The 19,482-nt window shown below is 35.2% G+C and overlaps 2 protein-coding genes across 2 annotated transcripts; one reads left to right on the forward strand and one right to left on the reverse strand.

Moving 5' to 3' along the window:
- Positions 1-718: 718 nt before the first annotated feature.
- HELRODRAFT_172421 (hypothetical protein) lies at positions 719-10,021 on the forward strand (the record flags this gene model as incomplete). The annotated part of the gene is made up of 17 exons (XM_009019076.1): positions 719-728; positions 1,400-1,543; positions 1,854-1,939; positions 2,765-2,876; positions 3,556-3,681; positions 4,247-4,355; positions 4,642-4,760; positions 4,875-5,018; positions 5,245-5,370; positions 5,504-5,631; positions 6,009-6,056; positions 6,239-6,367; positions 6,942-7,065; positions 7,335-7,416; positions 7,890-7,995; positions 8,140-8,282; positions 9,979-10,021. The coding sequence occupies 17 exons, from the start codon at positions 719-721 to the stop codon at positions 10,019-10,021; spliced, it is 1,779 nt and encodes a 592-aa protein (XP_009017324.1).
- Positions 10,022-12,522: 2,501 nt separating this feature from the next.
- On the reverse strand, positions 12,523-18,870 carry HELRODRAFT_99632 (hypothetical protein; the record flags this gene model as incomplete). The annotated part of the gene is made up of 12 exons (XM_009019077.1): positions 12,523-13,668; positions 13,846-14,037; positions 14,490-14,606; positions 14,892-15,078; positions 15,432-15,562; positions 15,816-15,952; positions 16,306-16,516; positions 16,774-16,900; positions 17,412-17,524; positions 17,778-18,021; positions 18,257-18,366; positions 18,795-18,870. Coding segments are annotated over 12 exons (1,738 nt in total), but the record flags the coding sequence as incomplete, so codon positions are not given.
- Positions 18,871-19,482: the final 612 nt, after the last annotated feature.

Here is a 19,482-nt window from a genome sequence, read left to right on the forward strand (position 1 = left end):
TAAAAATACTGTAAAAACACTTAAAATCAATCAATGTAACTGTTTTTCTTAAGAAAATTACTTTATTTTTATGTTTTACAACATATTTACTGAAAGAAAATTGTGATATAATTTTCAGTATTAATGATTGCTTATCGCTACATGTATTTATCCTCTAAAAAACACAATCATAAAAATTTTTTAGAAAAAATTGAATATTTTTAAAAATAAATAACATTTTCCGGATCGGCCAAAATCTCTGACACCGATCGACTCCGACACTTTGATAAATAAATACATAGGCTTCATATTTTTCATATTCTAATTATATGGTTTTGAATATACATGCGTATATACAAACTCATTTAATGAATTTACCATAATATACGCTCGTATAAGTCATACATACAGTATAAGTCATATACATAGATTATAATTATATCCTAGTTATAAATATTCTCTCTACTTATATAGAGTTTATTCTATATAAGATTCATACGACCTACGTTGTAATTAATTATTTTCGTTGAGAAACATAACACACCCTTCTCTCACTCTCTCAGCGTCCATGATATCCGGGTGGAGATCGCTTCAAAATAGAGTTAAATAAATAGAAATTTTCAACGTGTTTCATCGGCGTCAGTCTTCCAATTTAATTTTACACTTTTTTGTTCTGTTTTTAATTTGTCGACATTTTTTAATAATTTTTATATTAGAAAGTTGATCGGCTACAACCATGATGGACGAGGGTTTGTTTTTTTCCTTTTTCTTACTAAGTACTTACTTAGTAAAAAGTTAACTGTTGAATTTGTCAGACGTCATTAGTCAATCCAGTCGTGCTGGAGGAATTTGTTGTTAATAATAATCAATTTCAGCAGATTTTTAAAATATAGTGTTATTTTTTTATTTCTTTTGAACTTAATTATTAAATTAATATTGGAACCTGTATTAATTCAGCAAATAAAATATAATTATAATAATACTAATAGTCCTTGGGCCTGTAATACTCTGACTTTACACCAGAGAATGGGAAAGTTTCATTAGCAAAAATGAATAAAATTAATATTTAATATAAAGATTTAATAACCAAATCTACATTAAAGTTGGTTCTAAAAACTAGAAAATGTCTATTATAAGTTCTGAAAAAACATAGGTAGTCAAGATGGATGTTAATTTACTTTCAACCTTTACTTTATTATGCTACAAATTTAATTGTTTTTTAATTTTTAATAATCTTCTTTTCAATTTAAAGTATTTAACTTACTTTTTGCCGCAGTTGCAATAGTATTTGTTAAGATTGAGCCTGAATATGAATGAATGATCTGTTGATGAGCCAATATCACAATGAAGCGTGCGTGAAGCTGAAGAATCACATCTCCGGTCATTTTGATTTTTACATAAATTCACAAATTAAATTCAGAAATTGTCATGACACCAAGCAAAAAAGGAAAAACGACCAGCATACGCATAGAGAAAAAGAAAAAGTATCAGGTGGACAGTGAGCAGATAGCTCACAAAGCTGGAGGTCAGCACACTGGCCTGGTCATCAACAAGCAGGCTGCTGGTTAGATTATTTATTTTAACATAGATCATTTTATCTTGCATCTTAAGTAGTAGATCATGCTAGATAAAATGACTGTTTGTTTATAGTTTGGCAACCTTTATATTCAATTATTATGTTGGAATCAATGACAACATTTTTTTGTTACATACAAGTTATAAATACGTCCTACCTCCTAAATACATCCTACCTCAGGAAACTGGGTCTCTGGATGCTAAACGAAGACTGATTGACAAGTTATAAATAAATAAATGAATCTGTCATGGATGATGTGAATCAAATGAGCTAACTCACTGATAATGTTTTATTTCAGATCTTCCAGACAGTTCTATGGCACCTCACCTACAACTTGAATTCAAATGCTTTCTTGTTGATAGGAAAACTGGTAAAATTATTCCAGTAAGTTTTTCACATTGAATCTTCATCCCCATCATTGTGATTAATCACTTTCACTAATTGATGTAATGTTAAGCCTTTGTTAACCGATTTATAGTTTTATATTAATTTATAAAACTCTGTACACTTTAAGTTTTGTTTATGAATACCAGAGTTACATTGTAGTTTAAATAGAATGACATCCTGGAAATTTTGATGGTATATTTTAAGGAGAATCATTATTTTAATACTCTATAAAAAAAAGTGATTTTCGTTTTGTCATTGTAATTATAACCAACAATGATTGAAAGAGTGATGAGTTATTTTTTATAACACTGTTATAAAAAATAACAAATTCGAATATTTTATAAACAATTTTGTAACATTTTGTAACGTTGTTCTATGTTACCTCTGATAGCAATTTATGTTTGAGATAACAGTCATTTAAAGTTTGTTTGTGAAATAATTATTGACTGGCTTGAAGCCAAGATGTTAGCTTTCATTTATAAAGTTTCCATTTAATGTTATAATGTTTTTGGATATGTTTTGGCTGTAATTTTTGTTTTTATTTTATTTATTTTATGTAAATGCATGTATAAATAAATGCATGTATAAATAATTTCTGTTTAGTATGCTGATTTAGCCATTATGATGTGTGGTGAACTGTCTTACTAAATGTTTATGTTACATAAATTATCCAATTATCCCCTGAGAACTACTAAGGAGTGTATATAACAATAATTATCTATTCATTTGATTTAGATGTATATATATATATGCATTTATATATATGTATAGATCTATTTTATATTTACAATATTCTTGACAACTTTTAATTCTTTCATATAGGAAAGTCGTGTTTTGAAGTTTTGGTTTGGTGAAGATACGGATTACTTTGATAAGGTCAGCGGTGCATATGAATTCTTTAAAGAGCTCATCAAGCCAGAAACATTCCCCAGAGGTCAGTTTGCATTTGTGTGCAATGTGCATTATCTGTGTAACATGAGATAGTATGTTTAGACTATGAAGAGCATCATACATACATATTGGATGCATGTTTAATGCACCTGTAATGCATGAATTGTCTTACTGAATGTTTATTAATATGTTGGGTAAACTATGTTATTTGACTGTAGGCATGTGTTAATAATATGGGGTTTGTTAGTGTACATTTCTAATTTATGTCATGAATGTGTTCTGCACCTACTGATGCGTATTATTATTATCATTATTATTATTATCATTATTATTATTATCATTATTATCATTATTATTATTATTATTATTATTATTATTATTATTATTATTATTTAATTGTTATTCTATTATCTTTTTGCCTATGCATCATATCTTAAACATTTTTATCTCCAATGTTAATTGCACTGTTGATACAAGGCATTGTGAGGTTTATGGCTGGGTGCTGGTGCTGGGTGATATGTTGCTTTCTACATTCATTTGATAGTTAAGATGGCAAAAATTGTGTTATTTTTACTTTCCTATTGGTTTATTTATTTTAAATAGACCAATGTAATTAAACCTTTCAAACTACAAATGACTACTACTTACCACAACACATCATGTCCTTTCATCACTACACCACCACATCACCACATCACCACACCACCACATCACCACACCAGATTACGTGGGCTTCATCAAGAAGGTCATGAAGCAGCTTCAGGTACCACAGTATGACAAGATGAAAAGAATCGATGTTGACATATCTCCACTTGACGAGTCTGAAGCCAACAATCCTCAAGATGAAGGTCAGTAATAAGGAGTGAGGGTCAAGTTCAAGGTTGTATTAGTTAATTTTGATTGGAAGACTTAAGAAACATTTTTCATTTATATTATTGATTTAATTAAATTTTAGTCATTTGTGTGTGTGATGGTGTATGCATGTTATTCAGTTAATCCTTTATTAATAAATGTTTGGTGTATTGAGATGTATTGTATTTGGTGTATTGTATGGCCTGTTATGAAAGTACGATGTTGTTGTTGGTCCTGTTGTTTGGACTGCAGTGATGCTAATTAGCATTGTAACTATTGTGATAATTATTATAATTATTTTACTTTTCGTAATTATGATAATAATAATTATTATTACAATTACTGTTGTTCTATCTGTTGTTGTCATGCTTTACAGGAGGAAAAAATTGTTGCGCCATTCTATTACTCAATCAATCATTAACTCTTATAAAATTATCTTAATTGACACTCCAGTAGAGATTAATTACATGAATGTGTAATAAAATGATTTATAGAATAACTATCTCTAATTAATTAATTAATTAATTAATTAATAATTATTAATACTACCTGAATGGATAGAATCAGAAATGGAAGCTAAAAAGCCAAAGGAGGTGATAGTGCAGGAGCAGTTGTTATTGACCCTGGAATCTGCCTACCCCAATATTCTGCCCACCGATGATTTGGCCCAGTTAGTTAAGATGGTGATGATGATGATAATAAAAATGATGATTATGGTGATAATAGAGATGATGATGATGACAATAATGGTGATCAAATTTTTATTTCAGCTCACGGATACAAATATCTTTGCTAAAAATATGCTACCACTTTCCATGACACACTTCATTATCATCATTATCTGCCTCATCACATTATCACTATGAAGTGATTATTACGCTGCCATCATCACTATAGAGAAGTAATCAACATCATTATCATCGTCACGTAACATCATTATCATTGTCTCGTAACAGGCTGTTGAATACAGACTCTCGGACGATACAGGATCAGCTGAGAATCCTGACCAGCAAGAACCTCATCAAGGAGTTGGAACCTGGAAAGTGGGTGAGGAAGGTACTGGATGAGACTACCGGTTAGTTGTAGGTGAATGAAGATGGTGATGACGATGTAGACGACGATGGTGTGGATGATGTAGATAGAGATAATGGTGGTGTGGATATAATTATGACCACTGACCATCCAACAGAGGTTAAGATAGTGAAGAACATGCCTGTTGTGACTCAAGGTAGCAAGCCAACCGTTGCCATCATCACCTCCAAGTATTACGAGAAGCTTGCAGTTGATGCAATGATGGAGGACAAGACAACGTTTGTCAGATATAAGACGGAAGGTATGTTGGGTTTAGAAGTTTGGGGTTATGCTTGTTTTGTATTAAAACAAATTTTCGTTCATTAACTTGTTGTATTCAAGCAATTTATTTTGAGAAAATGTATGGGTATATTGTTCATGTTAGTAAATTCTTTCATAAAATGATGAATAATTCAACTAGCACAACAACTGAAATATATTTTAGGATCAATTTGTTGTCTTGAGAAGTTATTAAATTTGAATTGCAGGTGAGTCCAATGTCTACACGATAGGTACGATCGGACCCCACAGAGTTGTGTCCACCAAGTTGCCACAGATTGGCAGGCAGATGGCTGCTCAGATCTCCTCTGGGAACACTACAACACGCCTTCTAGGTTGGTTCATGACTCCTTGATTTTGTTTTATTTATTGTTGTTTTTTTTTTAATTTTTCCTATGTTTTTGTTAATGTGCATGTTTGATGTTGGTGTTATTATGATAATTATTATTACTACAAATATTTCCACAGGCACATTCGGTGAAGTGGAGCACGTTTTATTGGTGGGCGTATGTGGCGGCGTTCCACACTTCTCAGACTACTACAACCACGTTCGTCTCGGGGACATCATTGTTTCAATGCCCAACAAAAAAGGACAGGTTTGTCAGTATGAATGAGTAGTTGAACATGAATGAATGAATAAAAAAAATTAATAAATCAATGTGATTGAACGAATGATTGATTGGTTAGTTTAATGGTTAATCAAATCATCAAAGCGTTACTTTATTCTAGAGTTGTAAGCTGATTAACAACAAAGTATTTTGTTGATGTACTATTTTAATCTCATTGGTTTAGTGACTAGTTATTAAACTAGATTCGCTTGAAAACACATGAACAGATGTTCAGACACATGCATCTATCTCCCGTCTTACAGGCTGTGTGCAATTTTGAATGAGCAGAGAAACACTTTGTATTTTGAGCAATCTTTTCCTAGAAACAAAAGCCTTATACTTGCACAAACATTTTATTGTAACAGATTTTTAATTATAAAATGAACTTGGAGGAAATTGTTCTCAGAGGGCAGGTTAGTTGTGCATGGATGTACGAACTACTGCCTGCAACTTAAGGGAAACACTGATGTTAACACATCATGCTAATATACCCACCCAACACATTATGCTAATATACCCACCCAACATATGCTAATATACCCACCCAATACATTATGCTAGTATACCTACCAATGATACCCAAATACACATACAGGTGTACATCTACTGCGACAAAGTGGTTCCAGATTTGGAGAGGGGACAAGTGCAGTATGCCTTGAAGAGCTGGGCGCCACAGGATAATATACTCAGGAGCATTGCCGAACAGCTTTATGACAAATCTCAGGTTGACGCGTGTTTGCATGTTGATGCTTGTTTGCATGTTGATGTGTGTTTGTATGTTGATGTGTGTTTGTATGTTGATGTGTGTTTGTATGTTGATGTGTGTTTGCATGTTGATGTGTGTTTGCATGTTGATGTGTGTTTGCATGTTGATGTGTGTTTGTATGTTGATGTGTGTTTGTATGTTGATGTGTGTTTGTATGTTGATGTGTGTTTGTATGTTGATGTGTGTTTGTATGTTGATGTGTGTTTGCATGTTGATGTGTGTTTGCATGTTGATGTGTGTTTGTATGTTGATGTGTGTTTGTATGTTGATGTGTGTTTGTATGTTGATGTGTGTTTGTATGTTGATGTGTGTTCAAGTTTATGTATTGGTAATACAGGATGGTGGTTGATTTTTTTGATGTAGTAGTTGTGAATATTTATTTGATTAATTAAGCAAAAGTGTTATTTATTAATTTAAATTGTCATCTTTTAGCTGATATGTTTATTTTTTACATTTTTGGAATGTGGTGTGAGAATGGTCGTTATTATATGATTAAGTTAATTAACAATCTAATTGTCCTTTGAACCATCAGAGTGATCCGACCTTTGAACCATGGAGTGAATACTTACGAGAAGGTCAAGCTCTCCTTCAAGGTCAACAAGTGACCTTTGAACGACCTCGTCCTGAAACTGATCGTCTGTTCATGAACATCGGAGGTCCGTCTTTGTTTATTGTCAGTTGCTTTTGTTGCAGCCATTGGTGTTTTTAATGTTTTCGATAGGTAATTTTTTAACTTATCACAGTTTGGTCATTTTTGCTTTGTCGATTATTGGATAAAAATCAGCACTACCAAAAATTATTTTGAAGCACCTCAAACACAACGACTATTGTTACTCAAAGCATAAGTGTTTAACGATTTGAATTCAATGGTTCTGCACAAATTTAACCTATTTCACTACCCTACCCTTGCTATCTGTCCACCCAGGAAGTGACATGATAGAAGTGGGCCACCCTGCTGTCCCTGAGGAGGTCAAGGGTAAACAGAAACAGGGTCAACCTGTTGTCAGGTTTGTTTTTTATTTTTTTATTTGTTTTTTCTTCGTTTTATTAGTAATTTAATTGTTTGACAAATGATAACTATTTTCAAACTTATCAAATATATAAATAACGTGTAACACACCTACCTTAAGATGTTTTGTACACGCTATATTATTTGCACGTGCGCTGACCACTCTTAAAACAAACTCATTTATTTACCAAGAGGCAAAAACTATCCATGTTTTTATCTGTGTATAAATGCACATACCTACATGGATGCATGTCCTACCTCGGGGGAACTGGGTCTCTTGACGCGAAACGAAGATTTATTGATTGATTGATTGATTGATTGACATGGATGCATATCCACACATGTATTTACATACACTTGTAGTTTGCATGCACTTCACATAAAGCAAACGCATGAATAACACCACAAATACACACAATTAATGAATGCACCTCCACATACACATACACATACAAAAACACACACACACAGACTTGGCTGCATAGCATCAGGCAAGCCGATTGTGAAAGATGACCAAGTGAGAATGGAGTTCACAGCCAGGCACCAGTGCATCGGCGTCGATACTGAATTCGATCAGGTCTGATGATCCTGTGCTTCATATTTCTCTATATTCTTTCCTCTCTCTGTGTACTTGCGTGAGCGTGTGTTGTTGTGTGTTATTTATTGGAAATATAGTTACGCTAGCTTATCATCATTCCTCACCACCTCACTCTAATATCAGGTCCTGGAATCAATAGTGGGAAACAGAAAGGACAGTTTTATCCTGGTCCGAGGAGTGTGCGACTACTACGATGGTACCAAGAATGTCGTCTGGCAACCTTATTCTGCTCTCGTGGCTGCCTCCTTTATGAAGACCATCATCGAGTGCCTACCTGCCGAGGCCAATGATTGATTGATCGATTGATTGGTTGACTAAATGATTTACTAGTTGATTGATTAATCGGTCAATTAGTTGATTTGGTGACCAGTTAATTATATGGAATGTAGATTGATTGGTTGATTGGCTAGTTGACCGATTTTTAAAGCCAGTTGAATGGTGAATTGGTTGGCTAATTGATTGATTGATTGACTAGTTGTTTGATTAATTGGTTGATTTGTTGATTGAGTGACCAATTAATTAAATGGATTGTGGTTTGATTGGTTGATTGGCTAGTTGATCGATTTTTGAATCCAGTGGAATGGTTAATTGATTGGCTGATTGGTTAATTGATTGATTGATTGATTGATTATATTATCATTATCATCTCCATTACCATCAATATTAATTAATCTCCCCCGTCGTCATTCTCATCGCTGTAATCATCTTCACCGCAGTTATAGGCGTCATTAACTTTATCGTAAAGACTTGAATCTGCTTACATTTTTCGTTCATAACTCTAATCTCTCCCCTTCTTTGATCATGGATCCATGATGGTCATTTTTATTTTTGTTTTACTGATGTTATTATTATTATTTTTTTTTGTTGGTACTATTATTACTTTATATTATAATTATTTTTATTCCAGTTTTATTTATAGTTGCTGTAATTGTTCTTATTATTATTTTTATTGTTTTTATTATTACCTCCATTATTATTATCACCATCATCAGATGTTTACGATGGCTTTTATACTTCGAATTAGTTATGTTGTCTTGTATTTGTATTTATATTACGATTGTTTTACGGAATTAACATAGCCATCATCATCATCGTTAGTGACGCCATCTTTTTTCTTTCCATGGAGTCATTTGACTTCATCGTCGTCGTCGTCATACTTCATCGACGTCAGCATCTTGTTGTTGACATCGTCATTGCTCTGTCTCCTAATCATCACTGCGTTACTACGTATTGTGTTTTGTATTTGGAAGTTGTTTAACGATTGATGAATCAATTTCATTTATTTTTTACCAGAGCTCTTACGATTGTACCTATATGTATATATATATATATTTATTTATTTTTATATTTTCTATATAGATTTCAAATTTTCAACTTAATTATCTTGTTTGATTATAACGTGCTATGCAGCCTAATGATTAATCGACAATTTCCATCTCACGCTCTTGTACTGTTGGCTGGCTTGGTGAGTAGCCCACAGTAACAATCAGTTGCTAAGTTATCTGGTTCGATTACAGTGACAGCCCTGTCCTGTCTTAGTAATTGCGTGTGGTCAGGTGCATGTTTTAAGCTTGAAGGCTTTTACTGTTGGTAAAAATAGTTTTAGGTAATAATATCATGGAGGTTATATGTTGCATTAGTAATATGAATGATGAAGATGAAATTAAAATACATACAACAAGTTAGATATATAATTGTGCTAAGTCATCGAGTTAGCTCAGTCGGTAGAAGTGCCACGTCTCGCACTGCTATTACGCGATGGCATGGTTCGAATACTGAAAGACCATCATAGGCGATGGTGCGGTGCTTGCGCGTGCGTGAAGAACGTGTGTGTGTGCGTCGTGTGTTGTGCATGGTGTTGTACAGTCTTTGTGACAGGATGGTTCAGTTCAGAGTATAGAATACGAGGGAATAGAATGTTACGATTATAGAATACCAGAGAATATAATGTTACGATTATAGAATACCAGAGAATAGATTGTCTAGTAGTGCTAAAACGCCCTAGAATAGCAGAGGAAGAAGAATATGATGTAGGAAACTCTTCGTTTGACAGATCTGCGTTATGGAGAATAAAAAAGAATTAACTGAAAATGCAGTAATATTTCTTCAGTTGAACTACAGACATTTGGATACATGGCATATATAACCGAAAAGGGAGTTTTATGACTGTTATATTTTGTTAGCGTCCGCCTTTGTGAGTTTATAATTGTTTGGAAATTATTTTTACCTCTCGTGTTTTACTTATAATTAATTATAATATATTATGATAATTATGTTTACAAATTGTGTGCAGAGGTTTCTGCTGTCTTCGTGCCGCCTTTCTATCTACGTCATATATATATATATATATATATATATATATATATAAACGTTACTGCTTGTTATTACGTCACCGTTGTTTAGGTGTGGATGGAATGATTGATTGGTTGATTGATTAAATGAATAAACATGATGGCTGAGATGAATGGATGGATGGGTGGATGAATACATTGTTTGAAATTGTTTAGCTCGCTTTCTTTTTAAATTATTTTTTGACCGAGTACGTATTTATTGTTGTTGTCTATTATTAATTTGTTTTTTCATAATTAAAACATTATAATTGTTTTATGTGTGTGTGTGTGTGCGTGCGTGTGTATGTGTGTAATAAATTATGTATCTCATTATTTTGATGATCATCATTCATTGACTGACGAGGTCAGCAGATAGGATCGATGGTAAGTAATAGGTGTACTTCAACAGTTTTTGACTCATTGACGAGCAGATGACATCATCGCATGCAAAAAATCGTGATTTTTTTCACAATATTTCTAATTATAATTTTTTTATGGTTCAGTGATTTGACACTTGAAATAAAACGCCTCACAATTTAATAGCATCACCAGAAGGACCAACGTCACTTTCAAAACGACGACTAAATCATCCTCATTAATCTTCATAATCATTTACCCTCTCACCATCTTCGTCATCACGTCAGGTTCTTCATCACGTCATCACAGCTATCGTTGTTATTCAGAGCTCTACCAACAATTAATTAAACACTTATCCATACTTTATGACGTCAAGTTCCTCTATCTTTTTAACAAGCGAGCATCACATATACGAAGGCCTTATTAATTCACTATATACAATTCATCTTTAACATTATTTTCTATGTTTTACGCATACATACACATATATAATAATTATAGTTCTTATGCTATATTTTCATTTTGATTATACGTAATTATCATCGAATGTGGACCAAGAACCCAATTGTTTTCATATTTTTATTTACATATAATTAGGGGCACACTTAAACACACGCACACACACACACACACACACACACATATATATATACATATTAGTATTTTTTATTTCTAATTTTTCTATAACTTATTTTTGAGCAACTAACATATGCCTTTATTTGTCAGTGGACCCAGCAAACGCTTGTGATGAACAATAATTGAAATTATTATTCATTGATTATTATATTGCATAGATATACAAATATTTTTATATCCATGCTATATTATATGTTATTTTTTAGTTGTTGTGCTATATTAAGTTTATAAATTTATGTCTAGAAAGAAATTAATTCCATGATCGGCTACATTTCATACACACAAATGTCACCCCATTACTTCATGAATAGTGCCTCATTGTCGTCCTTATTGTTTCATTTGGAGTATTTTTTCGATAATTTCATCACGTGTGCGTAGTGTATATCTTATATCTATCTATCTAGGTATCAACGAAAACATGTACGGTATGCGTTGTACTTGTAAGTACACATTCGTAAATTCATGTATGGCAGTGTTTGATTTGACATGCACTTACTTACATCATTGTATATCGTTACATCTCCACTCCGTGTTTTCCATGTGCTGTTGAGTAATAATAATAATATAATAATTATTATATTATCTTCATTGTTATATATATATATATATATATATATATATATATATATATATATATATATATATAAATTTTATTTTTGTAAAGCAATGAAAAAGAATGTAGTTTACTTTTAATAAAATAAAAAGTTCTAGAAAATTCCAGTGCCCTTCAATAAATAAATAAATAAATGAATGAACGAACGAACGAACGAACGAATGAGTGAAAATCAAATGCTAGAAATAAATATTAGTAATTCACACACTCCTCTTAAGTAAACATATGATACAAAATACTGTTTGTTTGCAGCGAATGGCTGAAAATAAATTAAGGTATGTGTGAATGAATGAATGAATGAGCAAATTCACACCGCGCTCGTTCAAAATCGATTTTTAGTTATGTAAATGTCAAACTTATACACGCATGTATGTCAAAACAAATGTCTCTCTGTTGTATACGTGTATGTGTAAAATAAACGTATGTGTAAAGTACACGTATGTGTATGTATAAAATACACGTATGTGTGTTTGTTCGCTTGTTTGTTTGTATGTGTGTGTGTGCCTTTCCACGATTGGAATATTCACACAGAACTAAAGAAAAAGAACTAAATAATGAATTAATTGATGATTTTTATTATTAAAAGATAATTAGACAATTTGAAAGAAAGCAAATTAACGTTAAAATTGAACCAACGAAAATAAAAAAAGCTGTAAGATAGAAAAGCGCATCTTCCTGTCCATTACAATGAAAGTTATGTGAAATATATTTTTCAGAAAATATAAGGAAAATAAATAAATTTGTGATAATAATAATAATAATAATAACGATGATCATCATCATTATGAAGTCCGTTTAAAAGTAACACCATTGATGTAATATATATTATATAATATAAAAATGTTAAACGTTTTCATGATGAAATGAGAATGAAAAATGTTCAGCTGATAAATAAATGAATGAATAAATGAATGAATGAATAAATGAATAACATAATTGTTGGTTGAATCAGATGATTGCACGTGAATACAAACTATTGGTTAAATGATCGATCTATTGATTGATTGATTGGCCGATTGGTTGATTTGACTGATTGATTTGAGTGATCGATTGATTATTCATGAGATTTGATTGTTTAATTGCATGATCAACTTGCATTAAGCTTCGAACGTCTATATTTTTTCAGAATTAAAACTAGATAAATTCTGATGGAACCGCCATCCCAGCATGTGAGGAAGATACAAATAGAATAAAACTGATAATGATATCGTCGCATGACTAAAAATGATTAACAAAAATATCGTCCCTTAATAAAATGAAAAGTGCACTCTCACTGACCATCAGCTCCATCTATCGACTGACTCACTGTAAGATTCTATGTTGACAGTGCAATCAATGCAATTGCCATCTTCTCCATTCGTTCTATTTATTACTCCAGTTCAGCAGCGTACGTCATAACCACGGCAAATTATTACATCATTTTTATCACCATCCTCATCCCGTCATCACTCTGCGGTCGTCATCACCATCAATACCAATTCAAAGCGTTTTGTACTGCTGCCACACAAATAAAATACTAAAATTTATTTTAGGGTCAATTAACTATTGTATTATTCAGTAGCCATTCATCATAAATGGCCAACCACCCACATACGCACGCAAACACACGCGCGCACACACGCACTAATTCATCCACTTGCGACAGTTGGGAGCACCACAGAGGCAAGGAATCTTGTGCTGGTCATCTTCCAAGTCAAACTTGTAGTCGTAGCAGAGCTAACGTTGGCAGTAAAAATCACGTTTAAAAAAATGTTAATAATAAATACAAAATAATAAATTTTTTGTTAAACAATTTTACGGTTAATTATTTATTAATCGTCTTCATAGCCACAAACACCATCATCACTATCACCACCACCACCACCTCATCATCATCATCATCACAAAGCCAACCTCCTCGCCCTGAGCAATCTTCCTCTTCGTGATGATGATGATCTTATTGTCCTTCTCCTTCTCGAATGGCACCATCTCGGCCACACAGTTTGGATTGCAAGAGTGGTTGATGTAGCGGGCAGGCCCACCACTCATTGTGGCGTCCACCACGAGGTTCGTGTTCTCGATGCGGAACATGTAAACGCCGTGGTTCTGTTGTTGTTTTGATGTTTATCTTCGTCATCATGCGTCGTCATTTCTTACTGATAACTTGTTACGGTACGGTCACTCATTCATTTCCATATCGGTTGTTGTTTATAGGCGAGACAGACGGAATGTGGCGAGCGAGCAGATTGTCGTAGAGAAATGAGACATTGGAACGAGAAAGATTGGATAGTAGTAAGTACACCGCAGAAAAATTCACATAGGAATTTTCCAAACTGAAAACGACCGACGCACCGGGCATATGAAATACGCTCACACCAACATGTAGAACGGGTAAAAAAAACAAGAAAGCATGTGTACACGAAGCATGTAATTATACACTTTTATAAATTGCATGCACACATACATGCAGACATATATGCAGACATATATGCAGACATACAAGCAGACATACATGCAGACATACATGAAAACATACAAAGAATGAAACAATTACTAACGCTTTTTTCATAAATCTTCTCTCTCTTCTCAGCCAGTTCAGCTCTGATCAGCTGACCGATGTACTCAATGACCATGGTGTGCTTTTCAAGTTCACGGGCTGCAAACAAGCCTAGGCCCTGTGTGGGTTAACGCCATCGTCGTCGTCGTTGATGGTTTGGCTCAATCGTTTTTTGATAAGATGAAAAAAAAATCGAGAAAACGAAGTTATAAAATATTATAAACCATGGGAATTAGAGAATAGGGATTGATTACATATTCACACACACATACACGCACACACATACACGCACACACAAACACACGCAGGTGAAAACACGAACACATAATCATGCATCCTCGAACAACAACAGCAACAACAAACACAGAGTGAAATAGACAGACAGAGAGACTGACAGACAGACCTGTATATTAGACCTTCTGAGGTAGACATTATTTCTCCATTCAGTTTTTAACCTCCTGTATTGCTGCGTCTTCGAGTGGGCGAACTGTTTGAGGTAAGGAGTGGACTCACTCGAACGCAACATGCTCAGGTGAGACTGCAAGTTCCGACTGCCGCTACTGCTGTTGCTGCCGTGCAAGGCGTGTGGCCTGTTCAAGTGTGTGTGTTCGTTTGTTTGTGTTCGCGTGTGTCTGTGTGAGTGTGTGTGTGTGTGTGAATTTAAGTGCATCATCATGAATTTGTATCTTCATTCATGCAAATACATGCTAGAAATGCTTGTGTGTGTGTGTGGTGTGTGTGTGTGTGGTGTGTGTGTGTGGTGTGTGTGGGTGGGTGGGTGTATGTGTTTGTTTGCCAGAATACGCAAGATAACCACACAATCAATCATGTCATTATAAAATCAGGCAGGTAGCAGACAGACAAACAGACAGACACAGACAGACAGACAGACAGACAAACAAACAGGCTGCGAATAAATAAAGAGGCCCGAATACTTATGTACCTCTTAAAATGCATCCTTAGTTTGGGTTCAGTACGCGCACAGCCACTGGGGTTGACGGCCAGTGGGAGTTTGTAGAGGGGAGTCCTTCCGAACTTGAAGTTGTAATTCGGCAGCAACTCGACGCTCGGCAACTGCGGTGATCGCAATAATAATAATAATAATAATAATAATAATAATAATAATAATAATAATAATAATGATAATAATAATAATGATAATAATAATAATGATGATGAATGTAACCGAAACGACAACGAAAATGGCTGTGATAATGACTAAAATTACAATTGGAAGGACAATAAGAATTTATGATGGACCACTACCACCACCACCACCACCACCAGCACACAACCAGCACTTCAGCACTACCCCAACAGGACTTACCGACTCGACGAGCTTGACAATGGTGGGCTCTCCCAGACCAAAAAGATCCTCCCCTGACAGGTAGAGAGGAAATATCTTCACAAGGTCGTTCTCCCGCCTCATCTTTTCCAAGGGCGTCAATATCTGGGACCACACCCCTGATAACATGATTATAAACAACAATGATGACGATGATAAAAAAAAAACAAGATAAAAAAATAAAGAATAATAATGATAAAATAAAAAGATGACGATGTAGATGATGACTCCAAAGGGATTGGTGGCAACAACTATTGTAAGTTAGACTGCTTATTCGTTTGATTTACGTTTAATGGATTGCATCAGCGAGGGAAAGGACTTCATTTCAAAAGTGACGATGGATATCAGGAAGCTTCAGAAAGCCGAGTGCAATGAGTAACAAGATGGCATTCAATTTAACTAGGACGATGGTAAGAGTGAAACGGCGATGATGAATTATATCATTTATATCGGAAGAGTGAGCCGTCTCTACCTTTGCAAGTGCTATCTTTGAATGTTGTCTGTTCAAATCCTTTCTCAAAAACGACCACCGAGAAGACCGGTCCGCCACCACCACCACCGCCGCCGCCACTACCACCATCACTACCACCGTCATCTCCACCGTCGTCGATCTTGCAGAGGTATCTGCATCTTTTATTTGTCTGCCTGTAACTCCAGTAAAAACGAGAACTCTTGAAACCCACCTATGATTGATAGAATGAATGAATGAATGAATGAATGAATGAATGTTATTTGATTAATCTACCAAATGTTTGTTTGATTGGTTAGTTAAAAAACTTGTAACAGCATTCATTGGCCAAATTTTAATCAGATTATCAGCATAAACAGTTATTAAACGCATTCCTCCAGATAACAACGCTTCTTCGTCATTGCAAACATTCCTCTAGCCACTCAACTCATCATCAGCGTCCCCATCACCATCATCATCAGCACCGCCAACCGGATATATATAGTCGGCATTGTTGTAGAGACCACTTTGGATCTGATGAAGCAACAACTGGCCTAGATTGTGTACCACAACTCCTCCAAGCCTCAAAACACACTTCCTCTCTTCGTGCTGCATCGTTCTGTGCGCGTGTATGTGTATATATGTATGTGTATGCTTGCCTATGTGTACATAAGGATTTGTGCATACAAATCCTTATGTACACATAGGCATGTCTGTTTATGAACTGTATTGTTGACACGAATTTATTTTTTGCATGACCTAGTCATATAAAACTGCGTCAATGTGCATGTTTGTGGGTGTGCTGTATGTTTCCCTATGTATTACTGCGTGCTCAACTCAGTCATTAATTATCGTGCACGTGTTTTCCTCATGTACGATTAGGTCTATTCGTGAATATCACTGCCTGCACAGTTGACAGGAAGGACATCAGGAAAAGTGTGTCTGACTCGTAATGTATTACTAGATAGATAAAAATAAGCTTGGCTAAAAAATTAAGAAAGTAGTTGGAGAGAGAAAAAAACGAAAAGATAGAGAGAGAGAGAGAGAGAGAGAGAGAGAGAGAGAGAGAGAGAGAGAGAGAGAGAGAGAGAGAGAAAGAGTGAGAGACATAAAAACACACATAAACCGACCTGGCCACTTGTTTCTCTTCATCTCTGTTGACGTAGACCCTCCTGAAGACAGACAGTGACGTGAGGACGCTTGAGGCGTCTGACCTCGTGGCGTGCTGCCGACACAGTATCGTCTGCATTCAAAAGTTCAATAATGACGTCAGTGACGACGAATGAGCAAGAAGATTGAATGATGGTTGTTTATACAGATTATAAAGTAGCAAATTATAAAACAAATCATGAAAAAACTAAAGACAGGTTCTCACTACTTTCAAACGCTATCACAAATAACACCACCAATAATCATCATCGCCGTCGTCGTCATCATCATCATCATCATCATCACTATTCTCCTCATCGTCATCCTCATCATCATTCCCCCTTCACCTTGTCCTGATAGAAAACAGCTTCATCTTTGATGGCGCAATCCAGGTGATAGACATTAGCGCACCTGGGTCGGAAGCAGGCGATAGTGGCGCCAGACTGTCTGCAGACGATGCAATCGATGCCAGTGCCACGTCTACAGGCTTGTTCGACGTTCATTAGAGAGCCGTTCATGGTCTCGTAGACCTCATAAGACCAGAGGGCGCAGTTCAAGTGAACCCACTTGTCGACATTCAACAGAAGTAACCTGCAGTGTTTGTTCGTTGCGTGTGTTGTTTCTGCTGGTGTGCTGTTGATGTTTATTACTACTTGAATGCTCCTCTGCAACGTCACACAAACGAACTTGAGACGTTGAATGAATTGACGGGCGGTGCATACAAGTTCTTATATCGTTATGTTTCTCATATTAGACATTCGCCTTTATCACTATCACCACCACCACCACCACCATCATCATCATCATAATCACTAAACCAATCTACCTTCCAGGTCCATTGGTGTATGCGTCTCCAGTGACCTTGCAGAGAACACATGACCTTGAGTCGGATATTTTCAATTTCGGTCGTATTATTGTTCCTTGTGCTTCGAGGGACTGCAAGATGATGATGATGACGATGATGATGACGATGATGATGAGTACGTGACAAAAAATATGATGACGATGACTGTAATTGCTCTGATAAGCACTACAACATAACATGAATAGAAGAATAAAAGAGCGCGAACATCACCCTCCCATGCCCCAACCAAAGTAAAAAAAATCCTGTTACATTATAAAATTCAGGATGAATAAAATACATTAAAGGCATTCACCAAAATACATACACACTTAGAATCAGGACTACATTATAACATACCAGAAGATAGAAACACATAAAGAGACCTACGATCTACGTATGATCAAAACATATGCAAATATGACTCTCATCATTGTAGTTATTAACATTAAAACAACATCACTGTCATCCTATCATCATATTCATCACCCACTAAACCATCACCACCGGGCAAGTGACTTACCTCGGCTGCTTCTTTCTCAGCAAAGACCTTCTGAACGGCTGGTGGCCTGATCAGACTGGCATTCCATCTATTCATCTTATCCGTGTGTTTCCATGGTTTCGTCTGCATGCACGGATCAAAGAATGAATGAGTGAATGAAAGAACGAATGAATGAACAATATGAAGAAAAAATAAAATGAATTTTATAAATAACAGACTTATCAAATGAAAATATCTGAATTACGTATTAAACTGATCAACTGAAGCCACCGACCTTATTAGAGGCACTGCCACCACCACAGACAGCTGCACCGCCAGTAGCAGCAGCAGCAGGACCAACAATTCCACCTACACTCAACCCCTCTCCCTTCAAATTCCTTCCATCCCACCTTCTGTATGACGTCGGTGAAGACAGCAGATAAGATGAAGTGGCAGCACTCAGGGTTGTATTCAGCGTGAGTGGGGTTGTTGAAGTTGTGTACAACCCACTTGCCATCCCTGGAGTCATGTACGAACCCTTCGTCGAGTACACGTGAGATGACGACGTGGATGAAAATGACGCGCCTAATGACGACGACGTCACGACATCACCGTGGTAGCCGTCACCAACGACTTCGAGTTTCGGCTTAACCAGAGGGAATGAGGATGTGGCAGAAGAAGACTGATTGTAAAATAGTGACGACACTGACGACTGAGGTAGCGTTGACGA

Source organism: Helobdella robusta (assembly GCF_000326865.2).
Source record: "Helobdella robusta unplaced genomic scaffold HELROscaffold_23, whole genome shotgun sequence".
In the NCBI taxonomy this organism is placed as follows: Eukaryota; Metazoa; Annelida; class Clitellata; order Rhynchobdellida; family Glossiphoniidae; genus Helobdella; species Helobdella robusta.